At 39.2% G+C, this 20,274-nt stretch overlaps 1 protein-coding gene across 1 annotated transcript; it reads right to left on the bottom strand.

Annotated features, from left to right (window-relative positions):
- Nucleotides 1-13,533: 13,533 nt before the first annotated feature.
- Nucleotides 13,534-14,469, bottom strand: LOC140128478 (olfactory receptor 6N1-like). The gene has a single exon (XM_072150180.1). The coding sequence runs from the start codon at nucleotides 14,464-14,466 to the stop codon at nucleotides 13,534-13,536; it is 933 nt and encodes a 310-aa protein (XP_072006281.1). The 5' UTR covers nucleotides 14,467-14,469.
- Between the last annotated feature and the right edge of the window lie 5,805 nt (nucleotides 14,470-20,274).

Genomic DNA, 20,274 nt, shown 5'->3' with positions numbered 1-20,274 from the left:
GAAGCATAAGAATAATTCAGACAGAGATGGGTAAAGGGAGAAGAAAAGAAGAGAGACTCTTTATTCACCTTAGATTATATATATAAGAAATAGAAGTAAGGGGATTAGAACCACAGATGCATCCTTACAGAATAGGCAGTTAACTAACATTTACCCCCCCCCCCCTACCCTTTCCCCCCCCAACCCACTTCAGCCCCCCCCCCAATCGGATTATTCCCAGCCCGTCATGCCCCCCCCTTACCCCCCCTACCCTTCCCCCCCCCAACCCACTTCAGCCCCCCCCCGCCCCAGAACCTACTGCCTTCATACAGAATTCAATATGGGGTCCCAGAAAGGAAAACCCCAACTAGAAGAATAAGCATCTGATGGTGATTAATCAAACGGTTAACAATATTTCAGGAGTTAAATGTTTTAAATGTCTGAATAGGGATATAAACGGTACAGACATAAGTTAAGAGTTAGAGTTATTTGAGTGATAACCGATCTGTCTCATCCCGATGAAAGTTGGCCCCGAGATATGGGACATTTCCCACTAGGGGGCGCAAACCCAAGAAACTGCATCTGGGACAGTGAGGTCCTTTTAAAATCCAGCTTACCCAAGCAAACCAGTTATGTTTTTTACTTGTTTTCATTCGTATGTAATTGTCTTGTCTTTTTCCCTAAACCTCTTGTGTCTTCCCTACCCTGTACTCCCCAACATCAGAGAATAGGATCCAACCCAAGATACGAGCAGACGTCTGATTGGTTGATGCATACAAAAGACACAGGTCGTATGATGTATTATACACAAGATGTCGAATGTGAAAATTGTTACTTATAATGTAAGAGGTATGAACGAGCCTTGCAAGCGCCACCAAATTCTTAGATTATTGAAGAAAAATAAAGCAGATGTGTTACTGCTACAAGAGACCCACTTCAAGGAGGGGAAAATCCCTAAATTACCGCAAAGAGACTATCAGCAATGGTTTCATAGCACTAGTACTACAGCCTCTAAAGGGGTCTCAATTGCAGTGAGAAAAACAATCCCATTTAAATTACTGGCCGAAATGTCGGACCCTAATGGCAGATATTTATTTATTAAAGGACTGATAGGAAGAGAATTAGTCTCCATTGCTAATGTATATGCACCCAATACGGCGCAAGTGCAGTGGCTCGTAAATACACTCCAGAATTTTGAGTTATTTAAAGAAGGCCTATGCCTGGTAGGAGGAGATATCAATATTTGCATAGATCCATTATTAGACACCACAGGCCAAACCCACATATCATACAAACAACTAGCGATCTTAAGAGAAGAACTCAGTAGACTGCATCTGGTAGACACATGGAGATTACTGAACCCCTCCGCGAAAGATTATACATTCTTTTCAGTGACACATCAAACATACCATAGACTAGACTATATATTTATCTCAGAACCACAAATAGAATGAATCAAAACGGCTCAAATAGGCCGCATTTTACATTCAGACCATGCCCCAACAGAACTAGCAATTTGCATCCCATCACTACCCAACCCAGACTGGACTTGGACATTAAATACCACAATATTAGAGGATCCAATACATATTACAGCGGTCAGGGACAAATTACAAGAATATTTCACACTCACCAACAGAGAAGACCTAACAATCCCATACATATGGGAAGCGCATAAAACAGTAGCAAGAGGGGTGTTTATCTAAATAGCAACATTCATACAGAAAAGACGCACAAGACTACTCAATGGAATGCTGAACTGTATTTCCGCACTAGAAGCAACACATAAAAAGAGTAAAGCTGAATCTGTTTTTCAAGAACTCATAGACATGAGGAATAAGGTTAAAAACCTACTAAACATACGCTCTGCGAAATTACTACAAATTTCTAAGAGTAAACTTTATGCACATGGAAATAGGGGAAACAGATTAATGTCAGCATTAATCAAAAAACAAAAGGAGAAAGCATATATACATTCCATTTCCACAAACAACGGAACACATACATCGGCAACTGAAAAGATCGCTACTGAATTCCACAAATTCTACAGTGACCTCTACAACCTACCACATCAAGCAGAACAGACCCCACACAACATTAGGACCTTTTTGGATAGACTAGACCTACCAACATTAACAGAGACGGATAGATTATCGCTTCTGCAGCCATTCTCACAAGCAGAATTAAATAAGGTATTAAGTAGCATCCCCACAGGGAAAGCACCAGGCCCAGACGGCTTACCGATAATCTATTACAAAAAACTAAAAGACATATTGTTACCACAATTCACGGACCTTTGCAACACCCTATTCACAGGAGGCACACACCCCCCCTACATACACTAGAAGCACATATTACAATTATCCCCAAAGAGGGAAAGGACCCAAAACTGTGCGGAAGCTACCGTCCTATTTCACTATTAAACGCAGACGTGAAATGGTGGGCCAAAGTCATTGCCAAAAGAATAAGTGCAATATTACCTAAGATAATTACAAAAGAACAGACAGGATTTGTCGCAGGACGACAAGGAAGGGATAACACTTGTAGAGTAATTAGATTGGTAGAATACGCTAGGAAAAATAAAGTGCCGTTAGTCCTTCTCGGTACTGATGCCGAGAAGGCTTTCGACAGAGTAAGTTGGCTATACATGAAATTAACACTGCTGAAACTGGGTTTCCCGGAACAATTTGTGGGGGCTATCATGTCCCTATACTCTGCACCAAACGCTAGAGTAAGAGTGAATGGCACCCTGTCGTCTACCTTCCAGATCACCAACGGCACACGGCAGGGTTGCCCATTATCACCCAGCTTATTCATCCTTGTTATGGAAACATTAATCAGACGAATTAGACAGGATGACAGAATTAGAGGACTTGAAATAGGTAACTATACACATAAAACGGCAGCATTTGCAGATGACTTACTGGTATTAACCATGAACCCAGAACAATCATTACACCACCTGACACACACCTTTCTAGAATATGGGAAACTATCCAATTTTAAAATAAATTTTCAAAAATCAGAGATATTAAATATTACACTTCCACCAACAACAGCTGAGCGACTTAAGAAGACATCCAAATTCCAATGGCCAGAAAACACGATCAAATATCTGGGGATTAACTTACCAAAAGACCCTAACCATATTTATAAATACAACTATATTCCACTCTTGAAGAAAATAGAGATGCAAATCAAATCATTACAAATCCCATATATGTCATGGTTTGGTAGGAAAAATTTACTTAAAACTTACATTTTACCAAAACTTACATACCTTTTGCAAACGGCCCCAGTAACATTACCAAGGCAATTTCTAGTTAGTGTGCAGAAATTGTTCCGAGGGTTCATATGGGCAAATAAAAAGTCCAGGTTGCAATACAAAATGCAGATTGCTACTAAACAGTGGGGAGGCATGGGTTTACCAGACTTCACTAATTACTATAGAGTTGCGCAAATACAGCGCCTATTGAGACTTTTACACAAAGCCCCTGATAGCCTCTGCACCCAACTAGAGCAACATCTCTTAACTAAAGAGGAAAAACTTCAATTATGGGGCATACATAATAGAGATGATAATAAAACACTGCATAGCTGTTTGTTGAGGGGAATAGTAACCACCATTCTAACACTAAACAAGAAATGGAACCTAATAGGAAAATATACAAAACTTATGCCCATGGCACTAGCCCCATACGTAAATAACTTACAGAAACACAATGAGACTACCTTTTGGGATGACTACTCAGAGATCACAGTAGGAGAATGGTTAGTTTCGAAAGATCAATTACAAGATAAAGTTAAGTGGTTAGCAGACAAAGGAAGAAAACTTAACTTCCTACAGACACACGCCTTAACCTCCACATGTAGGAAGATACAAGAGAAGTTTATACTACCCAGAGAACACACATGGTTAGAGAAACAGATAGCAGAAGAGGCACCACAAAAGAAAAATACTAAACAAATATATGAATTCCTACTCTCACTACAGATTGGAGACCCCCCTCCATATATAGGGAAATGGGAAAAAGAACTAGGAACAAGATTCACGGAAGAAGACATTAAAGGCATAACAAAAGGGGCACATGGTTTTTCTAAATGTGTACGGATACAAGAAAGCTCATTTAAGCTACTAACTAGGTGGTACAAAACCCCATATATACTGCATAAAATAGATAAGAACGTATCAGGGTCCTGCTGGAGATGCCAGGATTCAAACAGCGATATATATCATTTATGGTGGACCTGTCCTGAAATACAAAAATACTGGCAATCTGTTATACTAGAAATTAATAAAATATGCCTTCCCCTACTGAAACTTGACCCGAAACTTATGCTACTATGGATCCCAAACCATGTACTAACACCAGGAGTAGATAATCTCCCGACGTTCTTAATAACAGCAGCTAAGTTACTAATTCCACAGCTTTGGCTATCCCCCACTCCACCTACCAAACAAATGTGGTCTCAGAAGGTGGAAGAAATCTACCGAATGGAAGAGTTGATACATTGGGAGATTGGTAAAAGAGAGAAATTTCTTAAGATATGGGATCCATGGAGAAAATACATGTCTAAAAGACAATGAAATAGGACCCCCCCCCCCCCCCCATTAAAGGAAGCTGAAATAGGAAAAGGTACACTTAGCAAAAACCAAGGCTCAACTCATTAAGTAAAAGCAGAGGCATATACCGATATTCTCTTATGACTCCCCCACCCCATTTTCCCCTACCCGTCTTGTCTTGTGTAGATGTATTATTGTAAGTATTGTTAAGTTGTTGTTTATATATGCTTACATTTCTGCACTCATACAAGTAGCCTACGGTAAAGACCACCGACATAACGGAAGGAATTTATTATATGGCTATTATATTGAATTCTCTATTATGTTAACATTATTATTGTCAAAAGACAGTTATTCATGCAATGTGTATATACCGCAAACAAGAAACTTGTGTAACTGCTTTGTTATGTTTTTCTAAAATTAAATAATAAAAAGAGTTTGAAAACAAAAACAAATACCTAGTTCAGAAAAGAGTGGTAATTGAGAATAGCGCATGCAAATACCTAGTTCACAAAAGTCCAGTGGTCAAAGAAAATTGTGCCTTTCTAACTAGTTCAGGAGTCTTGTTTGCTTTTCTACTTAGTTCAGAGGTTCTATTGTCAGAGTATATTGCGCTTTTATATGTGGATCATAAAAGTCAGTGGATATCATCCAGTAATACCTTGATTCTAAAGGTGCTGGCTGTTACTGTAGGTCTTTGAAATTAGGAAAGCAGGAATTAATGCACAGGGATATGGCCGTGGTGCTGCTGCTGGTGTGGGACGCCATTGTGTGGGGTGTGTACTGGTAGGCCAAACATAGTTGAGGCATTGGTCAATTACATGGCAGACACTGCATCAACCTCTGTGGGATTGTCTTTGCTAGGCCCATCCTCAATTGGAAGTGCACCACCACACCTTAAAGTAGCAAAGCCATTTCAGCCATAAGTCATGTAGCAGTTAGTCATGTGTACGAAATCTCTTCTAGCTAGGAATCTGTGGCCCATTCACCTGGCACTGCACCAGATAAAGAATTGCAAGATTCCCAAGAAAAATTATTGGAGGATGAGAGTATGGGCAGTGGACTGTCAGAAGTGACCTATGATGACGATGAAACACAACTGCCAACACAACAGGCTTTCTGCAAAGTACAGACGGAAAGGGAGGCCAACGTTGAGGGTTCCTGGTGGCAGAAGCGAGGGGTGAGGATGAGATCCTAGACCTCACATGGGTAGAAGGCAGCGATACTTCGACAAAGAGGTGCTGGCCAGGAAGCCATGGCAGCTGGCAAAACAAGTGAAACTCTAAGCAGACACATTATGATCCATCTAGTTCTGTGAGCTGTTCTGTGGTTAGATTATCAGGGTTTTTGGTTTATATACACTTTCATTTGCCTTCTGAACATTGTGCTAGGATCTGACACATATAAAAAAGAGATTAGACATATCAGAGATGATGAGATCCATGGGATGCCTATTATACACAATGACACAGTTAGTTCCCCTACATCTCTGCTATCCCACAACACACTAGATCTGCTGTGCCTTCCTCCCCTTCCCCAGATAAAGAATTTATCTGTCTGTAGCTTTACACTCCTCACACTGCTGCCGGCAGGAAGTGAGTGCCTGTTTATCAGTGAGTGCTCTGTTCTGGAATGCAGAGAGGAAGGGGCTAGAGGCAGATAGCAGAGTAGAGCAGAGCTCTACAGCCAACAAAAAAAACCAAGATGGCTGCCAACCCTTAAGTCAGAAGATAAAGGGTCGGGAACCAGGGGCAACTGAAATTGTGTATACCAGGACTGATAAAGACAGGGTGGAATTATATCTGTGAAATGCTGTTTTATTGTTAATAACAGTGAATTAGAAAATGTGTTATTTTGTTATCGTAAATACACTTAATAAACTTGTCTTTGTGGGAACACCCCTTTAACAATCTGAGCACCTTGTGTATAACCAGGCACTTGCAGAGTAAACATGAGCTGCAGTGGCTGAGACACCAAAAAACACTCCTTAACATGTATGCTGCTTCAGTTGGCCCAGCCTGCTACACCTCCTTCCTAGCCACAAGGCTACCTGCCTCCCACTGAAGGAGAATGTGCCGCTGCCCCCACCACTAGCACCACTAGCAGCACCACCATCACCAAACCCATCCAAACCATTTATTCATCTGTCCATGGAGAGAAAGCAAAAGTTTGGCCCTTCGCACACACAAGTTCATGTCCTGAATAGGAGCATTTCCAAATTGCTGTCCTGTGAAATTCCCACTCAGGCTGGTGAAGATGAACATCTTTACATATTTTATTATGGCTGACACACATGTATGAAGTTCCCAGCCTCCAATTATTTTCCCTAGCTTAACGTGCACCATCAGGTACGGTGTTGGTATTTTTGATTGTAATAATGCCTTTGTTGTCCATCTGAATAATTCCGATGCTTTTTAAATTATCTGACTCCCTGCCAGCAGCGTGTGCTAACTCCCAGGGGGCAGTTTAACTGGCACAAGTCATCTTCTCCTCAACGCCACCTCCCACCTCCTCATTCATCTCCCTACCACTTCCCTCAGGTTCTTCCCCCCTCCCCCCACCCGCACCCCTTCTTACATTGCAAGCAATTTTCATTCAAACTGCCCACCTTCCACGGGACATGGCACATTCCGGTGGCAGGAAGCTAAGTAATGATAAAGAAACTATTAAAAGCATTGGAATTATTCAGATTTTATAAATCATCTATTCAGGCATTTTATAAATCAATAAGCTGTGTACGGACCTGTGTAAGTTGTAATTTTTTTGTGGGACGTGATGATGTTTTTAATGCTGCTATTTTGGGCTCTTTATTGCAGTATATGGAGAATTTGCCTCCGGCACACTGCTATGGTTCCTGCTGAATGACAAGTGTTTGAGTCTCATGCAGACTCCAGGCTGCCATGGGAACAGATCATCACTGACTGATGATGTCACCAGGAGCAATGATCCCATCCAAAATGGCAGCGCCAATGCGATGTTAAGTGTCAGCACTTAAACCCTCTTCATACATTCTTAATGGCATTATGATGTAAATGTATGTTATAATGCAATAGGAGGTTAAATAGTAGTAATTCCTCTCGCACCACCAGGAGTTGCTATTATTTTCCCCCTTATGTCACTTTCATACCAAAAGGAGTGGCACGCACTAGCTATATCCAACAGGGCCTGCCGCAGAATTGTACGATGGCACAGCTGGCCATCTCATACACAGAAAGTCAAAGCCTCCTGATATACTGTATCTAGCTTGATGTTAGGAGCATTGTTATTTCATAACGACACATAGTGATTTACTACTGATTTACTTGTAGGGCATTTAATTGTCACATGGAAAAATTGTGATGTCATTAAAGGTCATTGGTTGTGATGTCACAATGAAGAATTGTAATCTAATACAGGCGGTGCCCTACTTAAGGACACCCGACTTACAGGCAACCCATAGTTACAGACAGATCTTGTCATGTATCAAAAGTGGTATGGACTCTCATGATAGGGATATAATATTACCACTGTACAAGGCATTGGTTCAACCTCACCTGAAATATGCTGTCCATTTCTGGGCACCGGTCCATAAAAAGGATTCCCTGGAGCTGGAGAGGGTTCAACGTAGAGCCACAAAAATGATAAGGGGTATGGAGGGTCTCAGTTATGAGGAAAGATTAAAACAACTAGATTTATTTAGTCTGGAAAAGAGATGACTACGAAGGGACATGATTAATTTATATAAATATAGGAATGGTCCATACAAAAAATATTGTGGTAAGTTGTTTCAGACTAAATCAAATCAAAAGACGAGGGGCACTGTCTCCGTCTGGAGAAAACAAGGTTTAATCACCATAGGCGACAGGGGCTTTTTTACTATGAGAACAATCTTTGGAATAGCCTGCCTCAGGTGCTGGTCACAGCAGGGACAGCAGAGAGCTTCAAGAAGGGTCTAGATGCCTTTTTACACCTAAATAACATTGATGGTTATGTTATATAGAATTGTTTACTCTAAATCCGTTCCTCATCCAATCCCTTCCCTTCCTTGGTTGAACTTGATGGACATGTGTCTTTTTTCAACCGTATAAACTATGATACTATGATAGATAGGACATTTTAGGATGCGGCGATACCTAATGTGTTTATGATTTTTACTGTTTATTTATATTAATATCAGTTATAGGGAAAGGGGGTGATTTTTAATTTTTACTATTTTTCAGACCCCCTAGGGTAGTTTAACCCTAGGTTGCCATAGCAATGGATCACTGCTCCCCAATGATGTCACTGGGAGCGAAAATCCGAGCCAAGATGGTGGGGCCCACGTGCAATATGCAGCAAACACTTACTAGCTATGGAGAGGGTTCAACCCATGAGCCCTCGTCGGTAAGGGGTTAAATTATACTACTGAGCCTGAAAGGTTACGATGAAGATTCTCAGAGATCCTCTGTTCTGCAGATTAACAGGTTCTTGGACTGTGCATGAGTGCTCCCCTCTTCATCTGTGTGCTGAAAGTTTCTTGCTGCCATGAGATTCCAGGGGGGAAGTTATGAGAGGGCAGGGGAGACAGTTTAACAGCCCATGAAACTGAAGCACACTGCGGTTTTGGGTACCGCCCCAGTTGCCCTTCAGGCTTATTATTTTAAAAGTGGTTTTAAAAGGAAGGAGGCCATGGATAACAAATATAAGAAGATTACCACAGACACAGTGCCTGGATCTATAATTAAGTCTCTCTGGTTTATCATGCTTGATTTTGATGGTAGATTTCCTTTAAAGAGAACCTGTCACCAGATTTTTCACAAAAACAGTTAGTGATAGGTTCCCATAAAGCCCTATTAACTAAGTGCCTTCTTTTAGCTAAATATTGTTACCTCCCATCCCCATAAAATCAACTTTATGTTATCCTTCCTGGCATCAGAGGGGTTTATCCTGCTCAGCTGGCCCCTCTTATCTACCCCTACACAATCCATATGCCTCTTCACCTTTACCCTGTAACATTTGCATAGTCTACCTCATGAATGTATCTGATCACATGAAATTACAGGGAAAACTAGATGCCATGGAGGCCTGCTGTGATTTAATGTGATCTGACACATACATGGGGTACATATTAATGTAAAGGACCTTAGATGACATCACCCTAGTCACATGGTATTATTCCTCTAATAATATGTAAACAGAGCTGTATATATCTGTAGTTGAACCATTACTAGCTCCATACAGCAGCATGTCCGAGCAGTAAGACTCATAAATTAGGAACAAGGAGGCAGGGCAATGCAAGTAAAATTTAATATACAAGACTCCATTAATATCATTGGACTCACATAAGGTGAGCTGCCTATAAGTTTACAAACTGTTTTTTTTTTTACATTGCAGCCATAGGAAGGAACCATTTAGGGATAAGGGCAATGCTTTTTAATCATAATTTGTTTCTGAAGTATTAATTTTGGGCGGGTTAATTTAAATGGCAGGTTCCTTTTAAAGACTCAATGCAATCTTTTTAGGCATATCAAACGATATATTCTTGAACTTGCTGTTACATTAACTGTAATTGAATCTCCACTTGAGTTTACAATTCACATTGTTATTTTTAAATGTATTTGTTGTGAGGAAAAGATAAGAAATATATTACAGTAAATGCACATTACAAATATGTTGTAATGACTCTTTTAAATGCAATTTCCAAAATATAATCCAAATATATATCCATTGTTGATGCTTCTAATCCTGACTTTTTCATCATGGACGTCCACAACCAAAGGCAGCTGAGCTTCTTGACTCCTTAGGTTGGTAACCAACGTATCTTTTGGATGTAGTTGAAAATGGAAAGCCCTTTACAATTGAATATAACCTTTCCATTCAGCCTGTTCTCAAATGAAATGTTTGTTGTCGAAACAAAGCAGAAATAAAAATCTAGACCTATTGGGGCTTATTTACTAAGGCCCGCGGAAGGCACTTTTGTCGGACTTTCTGATGTTTTTGGGATTTGCACGTCTGTGATAGGTATGAAACAGGGGTTTGTGCTGAGATTGTGTCGCATGTGATAGGATTTTGGCCCCGCTGCGCTGGCTTCCATGCGGCACAAATTAGGGGAGCGTGACGTCAGGCGATCCAACTGATTCGGACTGAGCGCGGGATTTAAACTTTCAAATTGTGTCGCAAGACAATGCGCTTACCACAAAGAAGAAGATGAACTACGGCGGACCTGAGTGGGGAAGAAACACATGCAGGATATCGGGCGCACAATCTTAGTGAATTGCCGCACAGTGCATGATCGTCGGACAATGCACTTTTGAGGAACTTTATAGACCGGGTAAGTAAATGTGCCCCATTGTATTAAGACCTATTGTATATAACATAACAATATCAGCCACTCAAGGTATACCTTAATTATAAGCACAGAGTCTATGAATATTGGACTTTTTTGCACATTTCTCCTTGTTGTGGCTAACAATAAATGTATCTGGCCTCTCCATATTGTTTTTCCAAGAAGAACATGGCAATTATTTTAGAGTAACAAAATAAAAAAATATAAAATAGCAATAATGTGAAGTAGTTTAGAACTAACAAATTCACCTTTCACATTTATTCTTTTAATTTTGCTGCTCTGGGTCATCATTGCAGTTCATACTACCAGTTCAGATTTAGAACAGAGCATCTTATGGGGCAAAAAAGCTGCCGTTGGGAGCAGGTAGAAAAGGAGAGAATTTTCTTCTCTACTCTGTGGGTCTCCAGTATTTGTCTGCGCTGGGTCTCCAGCATTGGTAGTTGTCTCCTCTGGGGTCTCCAGTATGTTATTCGTCTACTCAGGGGTATCTCTCTTTTTGTTATCTGCCCCAGGGTCTCCTGTATTATTACTGTCTGTTTTAGTTGCTGGGTTGGGATTTATTGAATTACTGTGGTACTTATAATTTCTGGGATGGCATTTTGTAGTTGTTGGTGGATCTAGGGTGCCGGTTACTGGTGTGGCCCCTTACCCCTTTTTAATTTTTGCGTCTTTATTTTTCACTTCCCACCTTCAAAGATCTATAACTTTTTATTTTTTCATGTAAAGAGCTGTGTGAGGGCTTGTTTCCTGCATAACAAGCTGTACTTCATATTGGTGGTATTTAATATTCTTACTTGGAAGCGGGAAAAAAATTCTGAATGCAGTGAAAATGATAAAAAAACACATTTTTGCTATTTCTTGTGGGCTTGGATTTTACGGCTTTCACTGTGCGCCCCAAATGACATGTATACTTCATTCATTGGGTCAGTACGATCACGGGGATACCAAATTTCTATAGATTTTATAATGTTTTGATACATTTACAAAAATTAAAACCTATTTACTAAATTACAAAAAAAAAATTCTTCATTTTGCCGTCTTCTGGCTTTAATAACTTTTTCATACTTTGGTATAGAGAGCTGTGGGTTGTGTAATTTTTTGCGACTTTTGATGACATTTTCAATGCTTCTATTTTTAGGACTGTACAACCTTTTTATAAAATTTTTTATATTTTTCAAAATGGCAAAAAAATGCCTTTTGCGACTTTGGGCGCTATTTTCCGTTATGGTGTTAAACGCAATTAAAAACAAGTATTATATTTTAATAGAGCGGGCATTTGGACGTGGCAATACCTAATGTGTTTATGATTTTTACAGTTTATTTATACTAATATGACTTTTAGGGAAAGGGGGGTGAATTGAATTTTTAGGGTTTTTTAATATAATTTTTTTTTCTTCTTTTTACTTTTTATTTTTTACTATTTTTAAGACTCCCTAGGGTACTTTAACCCTAGGTTGTCTGATTGATCCTACCATATACTGCCATATGGGGTATATGAGGATTTTGCACACCATCTATTATATGCAAATCGCACATTGTAATAGATAGCCTAAAACATGACAGCCTCGGATCTTTGTGTGACCCGAGGCTGTCATGGCAACGGATCGCCACTCCCCGATGACGCCATGGGGAGCGACGATCGGAGTCAACATGGTGGCGCCAACGCGCTGCCGGCTTGTTAATGCCCCCGCCAGCTTTAACGGCGGTGATCAAGTGTTTGCTTCATAGCCCGTGAGCCCTCTTCATACTCCTGCATGCACATCAAGACGTAAGGGTACGTCTTATTGTGCTATGGGGTTAAAGTTAAGCAATATAACAAATTTACCACATATTCTGAAAAAATTGTTGTGAAAAAATATTCAGTACATATTGCATTGATCAAACTGAACCAATTAAATATATATTTTTGGAGTTAGAGGTGGTCGAAGGATTCCACAACTTCATAGCTCTGCATTTATGGATATGATACCCTTTTCTGTCTCTTTATTCTCTCACCTCTTCTCCATAACCTCTGAACCCTCTCATTTTATGTTGCTGTAATTCCTTTCTCTTATCAACATTATTGCAACCCTAATGGGTTTGCATTTTTCCTACTCTTCTCATAATCTTAGATTATAGTATGTTGTTATCTTTTTTCTCCTCAGATTCTAGTATTTGTACATTTTATACATGTACTATAGCATTCATGGTAGAATCTGCTTTGTTCATACCTTATGCCTTTTGACCATGATTGTTTTTTTCACTTTGTTAGGCCCTTTTTACACAAACAATTTTGCATTCAGTTTTCTTGTAGATAACTATTTGTGGATTACGTAGTTTTGTTATGGTTTAACTCTCACTGAAATTATTTTCCCAATTCTGTATTTGCATACATGTAATTGCTTAGACACAATACAAATGTCCAAAAAACCATCACATAACCAAATTGAAATATAGGCAAGAAGCCAATTTCATCATTTAAGTAGCCTCCAAATGGCATACAGATGACTCACAGACCGTTTTTGCAATTATATAAGGAAAACTAGGCTAAAAACAAGTAAAAAATACAATATAAAAACAGACCTATAATCCATAGCTTCTGGACAGCGAAAAAAACATTATGGTGAAAGAGGCCTTAGTCTGAGAGCTGTCCACATCAACTAAGAAAGTTAATAAAAGTCCATTAAACATAAAATTGGACTACAATTTATAATCTACGACTAGTTCCTCTAATCTGAATATATTTTTTAATTGCCTTCTTTATCTCCTTATTTCTTAGACTATACACGGCTGGATTTAATAATGGCGTCAAAATGGTGTAGTTAACAGTTACAAGTTGGTCATATTCAGGTGCATATACGCTTTGTGGTCTAACATACATGAAGGCAACACTTCCAAAAAAGATCAGCACAACAGTGATATGAGCTGCACAAGTGGAGAAAGCCTTTCTACGTCCCTCAGCACTGTTCATCATGATTATGGTTACGAGGATTTTTGTGTAGGTCAGGGCGATGAATGCAGAAGTTAAGATGATGATACAGGAGTTGATGACAAAGTCAGTGATAACATTGAGAAAAGTGTCTGCACAAGAGAGGTGTAGAAGAGGCGACAAGTCACAGAAAAGATGGTGAATTTCATTAGAGCCACAAAATGGTAAAAAACTTACTAAAATCAGTTTGGTCACTGGACTCATAAAGCCACATAACCAGCATAGAAATACAAGATTCTTGCAGCTTTTCGGGGTCATTATAGTAGAGTATCTCAGAGGGTTACAAATGGCGACATAGCGGTCATAGGCCATAACAGTCAAAAGGTAGTTTTCAGTTATCCCTAGAGAATGGAAAAAATACATCTGAAGTAAGCAACCACTGAAGGAAATATAGACTCTTCCAATCCAAAAGATAGCCAAGGTTTGTGGAATTGTAACTGCAGTATAACATATATCTAAAAAGGATAACATTACCGCAAACATATACATGGGTGTATGCAGGCGAGGCTCCACCCAAATAATGAGAGCTATGGTTACATTTCCAGTAATTATTAGAACATAAATGAAAAGCAGAATTGCAAAGACAGGATAACGGAATGATCCCAAACTAGAAAATCCCAAAATCACAAAGCCAGGAACACTTTGATTCATGGTGGTAATTTGAAGTGGTACTGTCACGCCTCTATATTACACTACAGAAACTAGTCATGTGACAGCAGAAACATTGTGAACATTAGGTCAAATTGAATATACAGCAATATAATTCTTTGTTTTCTGTTAAAAAAAGCATAACATGGCATGAATACACAGTGATAAATCCTCCTGCTGTTCTCGTAAGTGTACTAAAAGTAATTGGCAGAGATTATGGGAGTTGTAAGAGGCCCTGAAGTGCTCTGTCCATCTATTTACCCATCTATCTAGAAACAGTCTGGAATTCATGGTTTGGTATCAGGGCATAATAAAAATAAATCTCCTCATTAGAAGGTAAGGTAAATACAACCTCAGATAAACTAAACCACAGGTCATTATATACTAATAAAAATAGGAATTATGGGCGAGGAGGCCTGGGAGGGTGGCATGGCTGCTACGGAGTTGGCTGGCGCAAGGCAGGAACACTGTGCACTCACAATAGTCTGCGACCGCTCAAACACGAACGGTCACTGGTGGAAGCGCAATTCTATTGTACACCAGCGAAGCCAGGCACCAGAAACATCAGTAGGCCGAAGCCTCCTAATGTATCTGGTGTGGTGGAGTGATAGGGATTTTATCATATGCTGGTGCACAAAGCCCCAATCACTTGTAGAACCACCTATAGCAGCAATAACATGAATCCAATAAAAGATGAATATATAGCTCATAAAAAATACCATAGTTTATACGGTTGAAAAAAGACACTTGTCCAGCAAGTTCAACCAAGGAAGGACCATTTTGAGGCCGACCATGGGGTTTAATGATTTAACGTATAAAAAATCTTTCTCATAAAAGATGTATAGCTAAAATGACTGAAAACACTGAAATTGCTATTTCTTGGTGTCACAGATGCACCCGCGATCCTTGCTGCCCATGCCCCTCTATGTGTCACGGTCCCCACCGGCGTTGTCCTGTCCTGCTGTGCCTTCCAGGGTTCCTGTCCAGCGGAATCTACTGTCTGTGCCACCATCACCAGTGTTCCTCCGTGTGCCAGCGTTACCAGTATTCCTCCGTGTTTCCTGCTGTCATCTCAGGTTTGGACTGTTTTCTGCTGTACTACCTTGGCTGCCACTGCGGGTCTCATACCACCTCCCGCGGTGGTCCAGAAGGTCCACAGACTCTTCCAAGAGACTTTTACACACTTTCCCTCCTCAAGAGTGATACTGGGGTGGGGATGCGTTTTGATGCTACCATCTTCTTGACTGAAGACAAGCACAGTCCAGGCATCAAAACGCATTTCCACCGCAAATATAGCGATTAGCACGTTTTTAGTAATTTTAGCTATATGTAATTATCCATTATGAGATGGCTTTTTTACAGTAAAATATTAAACCCCATGGTCGGGCAGCAAGTGGTATTTTTTATGAAAAATATGCTCCTTTTTTATTGGATATATGATTATACTATGCAGATTTCGGGAATCAAAATGCCAAAAACTGCCTGTGAATCGAACACAGGATAAGGCAAATATTAGTTGGTTGTGACTACTAAACAACCAAACATGGTGAGCATACACCTATTTTTATGGAAATAGAAATTTGCTAATCTACTACACTATATCCACGCTTTCCTATTTTGTTTTGCACAAATATCTTTCTAAGCAATAACATGAAGTAATACATTTATGTATATCATTATGAGTTCAAGACCAATGAAAAACAAGACCAAACCATAAATAAGGCCAATAGATAAGACATAAATCTTTTACGTAGATAATAATAGAAATATTTGTCATATACTATATTAAAGAAACATTTTCTTTGTTCTGTTTTTAAATCAATGTTTCCTTTCCTCCTCCCCCTACTCAGCCAGCTTATTGATAGGAAGGGTTAAAGGCGTTGTCCACTTTAAGCACATTCCAGCAAATAATGGATATTGTTTGTGTAATGAGAAGTTATACAATTTTCCAATATACTTTCTGTATCAATTCTTCATGTTTTTTTTACTTGCTGTCATGCAACAGGAAGCTTCATCGTTTACTTCCTGTAGATAATTAGCGGTCCACGGTCATGTCACACAGCTGCACGAGTGTAATCAGAGCTGTGTGATACAACTGTGTTATATCACATGAACAGGGAGCGGTGTTTATCTACAGGAAGTAAACAATGAAGCTTCCTGATGCATGACAGCAAGCAAAGATCTAGAAAACCATGAGGAATTGATACAGAAATTATATGGGGAAATTGTATAACTTTTTATTACACAAACAATATCAATTATTAGAATGTACTTAAAGTGGACAACCTCTTTTCTAATGACTTACCTCACAGTCACCTGATTTATCTCATTATAGAGCTGAATTATCAAGTAAAACATTCTCAAGTTTTATAAAGAGTTTATCTTTAGCTTTCTGTCTTCATCTATGTTCAGGGCTTGAAAGGTTTTCAGAAACCCTGATCAGCATTTGAGAAGGAGCAAAAAATGAGAGTTTTTGTTCCTAATAGGGTATATTGCAAAGTTTACAATTATCACCTGAACTATTTATCTGACATATTAAGAACTATAAAATACAAAGTGTACCCTATTTTTCTCATGAATGTTTATATTCAGAACCCCTTAAAAAGCCACATAGGGGGATTTACAGGCAGTCCCCGGGTTACATACAAGATAGGGTCTCTAGGTTTGTTCTTAAGTTGAATTTGTATGTAACTCAGAACTGTATATTTTATCATTGTAACCCCAGCCAGAATGATTTTGGTCTCTGTGACAATTGGATTTTGAAAATGTTGGGTTGTCATAAGAACCAGGATTAACACTAAAGCTTCATTACAGACACCTGTGATATCTGTTACAGCTGATCATTGTAGCCTAGGACTAAAGTACAATAAATTACCAACATCCAGAGGGCCGTTTGTAACTAGGGGTCGTATGTAAGTCGAGTGTTCTTAAGTATGGGACCACCTGTATATGCTGTTGCATGGTGCCCAGAACTTGCTGTTAACATGCTGAAATCTGCAACAGTTCATAAAGGAGGCTACAGCGAGTGCATGGACATGGGGCCCATCAGAGCCCCTCAACACTCACTTGGCATGGAGGTGGCATAAGGGGGAAAAGCCTATTTCAAGGCTTTTAAATTCTGATAAACTTCCTCCATGATGTCTAGTGTTCCTTTCTTACACATTCAGTTTTAAACTGGTTAGTCACCTCTATAAGCAATACCACCACACATTTATAACAACAAAAACATGGCCAATGCTTAGAAGCCAGATAAATACCTGAAATATACAATAAAACCCACAGAATCTTGTGTAAGCATGTGCCCCATATTCTACATCTCCCATTAAGGGTTTATTTAGATGCTTCATCATTCATATCAGTACTGCAGTCTGGCTGACTACATTGTACACAGAACCATTGTAGTAAATTGGGCTATATGGACCTGGTCAAAGGTAAAGGATTAAAAGGAATTTAGAAGTTAAGTGCAAACTCCATGGAATTGTACCTGATAATAATATATAACATATTTAAATCAGGTACGTTTGATTAAAACATGTCATAAATGTAATTAATGCAGCAAGATAATAAAAATTGTTAGTGCACAGGAAAATTAAGAAAAAGCACTCATGCACTTCCATTAAAATATAGAATACCTCAATGAGTGTACAGAATGCCACCTCTAAACCCTAGTCCCGATATTTTCCATATTTCTCAAGTCACATCTGCATTATAATAAACCTCGTTAATTCTTCAAGTTTCCAGACACATACAAGTGGAAAAGACTCATATAAATGGACAAATTACAATGTACATTGAATTAAGGAGTTACTCTTTCATAGATGTACCCCACAATACATCTTTATAAAGAGCACCATACATCAAATAGAGTGATCCCTCACAATTCTAAGCACATGATGGGGCAGATTTACTTACCCGGTCACATCGCGATCCCGCGGTGTGTTGTCCGGCGAGGATTCGGATCCAGCGCGATTCACTAACATCATGCGTCCGAGTTCCTGCATGTGTCGCTGCTGTGCCGAGGTCCGCCGGAGTTCACCTGCTTCCTCCTGGTGCATGTGAGTGCTGATCTTGCGACACAAAACCTTTTTTAAATTCCGTGGTTTGTCCAAATACGTTGGGTTGTCCGACGGCCAGCCCCCTGATTTCTGTTGTATGCAAGCCGGCGCCGATGCACCACAATCCGATTGCATGCGCCAAAATCCTGGCCCAATTCGGTACAAAACAGAAATATTCAGGAAACCCAACGAAAGTGCGCCGTTCAGACCCTTAGTAAATGAGCCCCGATATGTTATACATAAAACAACAAGATTATAGTGACCACCCAGCTTGTGAGCCTATGATCATGCATGTAGGTGAACCATTTACCCGTCCACTCACTTTCCTCCTTGTGTAATCTCAGTTGCTCAGCTGTGACCAATAGCAACATGTAAGAACAAGAGAATCGGACTATTAATCCACTATTAATATTAATATTTTCTTATGCCCTTGTTTTAACCAAAAAAAAAAAGGCTTTATAGATTATGCAAATGAACCAGAGGGCTCAAGGCTTCATAGCTATTAATTGAGTCACAAGCCCCTCGATTTCATTTTCATAGTTTTTAAAGCCTCTTTTGTAAAAATAAGGGCATAAGAAGCTAAAATAAGAGTGTATCCTGCAAGAGGGAGCACACACCAGTATGTCAGTGTGCTTGGTTTACAATCCTTCATCCCGGAGGTAGATTTTCTTTAACCATAAAGAAAAATAAAGTGTCTAAAACAAGTAGCCCTTCAAAAGTATTGCAAGTATTGAAAGTATTGTTTAATGCGGATCTCTTTTAATTACTATTTTACACTGCTGGATGAATTTCTTGGGTTCTACCAATGTTTTTAGTACTTTGTTTTTAGAAATTCAAGACTTTAAAGGGACCCTTGGCATAAGTGATGTTGTTCACCACATTGAGGTCAGTAGTAGATTTCCAATCACAATTGCTGATTTTAACTTATAAAACCATGAAGTATGATCCAACTTTGTCCATCTCATCACTTACCTTTGTATACAGTTGGAATTTATACTATGTGTTATTTCTGAATATTGTGTATTGCAGATACAGGGGACACTTAAGAAAGCAGTGACTGTGTTTGAAAGCAGGCTTCTATTACAGGAACCCCAGAAATTGCATTAAAATGTTAGCTGATTTCTACAATAGCTGCACACAGTTATGTATCATATGTATTATATAACAGCAATAAACTTACATGATATGGACACTTTTCTATATTTTCAGTTATTTGCATCACGAACCTCACTATCTGATTTATAGAGGTTACCAACAGGTACCTATGCAAGGAAGCTATTCCCTATCCTGTTCCATTCATTACTACCTAGGGAGGTGGACAAATAAATTGGACTTCCTAAGAGGCCATCCTGTAATAAATAGCTGCTCAATAATATAAGCCTAGCAATAAAATTATAAAAAACAAGCCTTATTTTTTTTTACTTAGTACTGTATCATAAAATATAAATTGTGTATATACATGCATACTTATTTTATTATTTTCTACTTAAAGGAAACAGGCCATCATAAAAATTCTGCATAATTTTTTACTTTGGGGGCACATTGACTATATTAGCTTTTGTGGGGGCACTTTGCTGGCATGTGATAGATCCCACCCATAGTTTCTATCCCATCCTACATATATAGGCAGAACACAACTAGTAGTACTACTACTACTTCCATGGTACATATACAGTGGGGAAAATAAGTATTTGATAAACTGCTCATTTTGCAGGTTTTCCCACCTGTGAAGAATGGAGAGGTAATTGTTATTGTA

This window comes from Engystomops pustulosus, chromosome 4, assembly GCF_040894005.1.
Source record: "Engystomops pustulosus chromosome 4, aEngPut4.maternal, whole genome shotgun sequence".
NCBI lineage: Eukaryota > Metazoa > Chordata > Amphibia > Anura > Leptodactylidae > Engystomops > Engystomops pustulosus.
Note: the sequence above shows the minus strand (reverse complement) of the source record. Positions and strands in the feature narration are given on the sequence as shown.

Excerpts from the sequence above, each read along its gene's own strand:
- LOC140128478 (XM_072150180.1), bottom strand. The coding sequence starts at position 14,466 with ATGAATCAAAGTGTTCCTGGCTTTGTGATTTTGGGATTTTCTAGTTTG.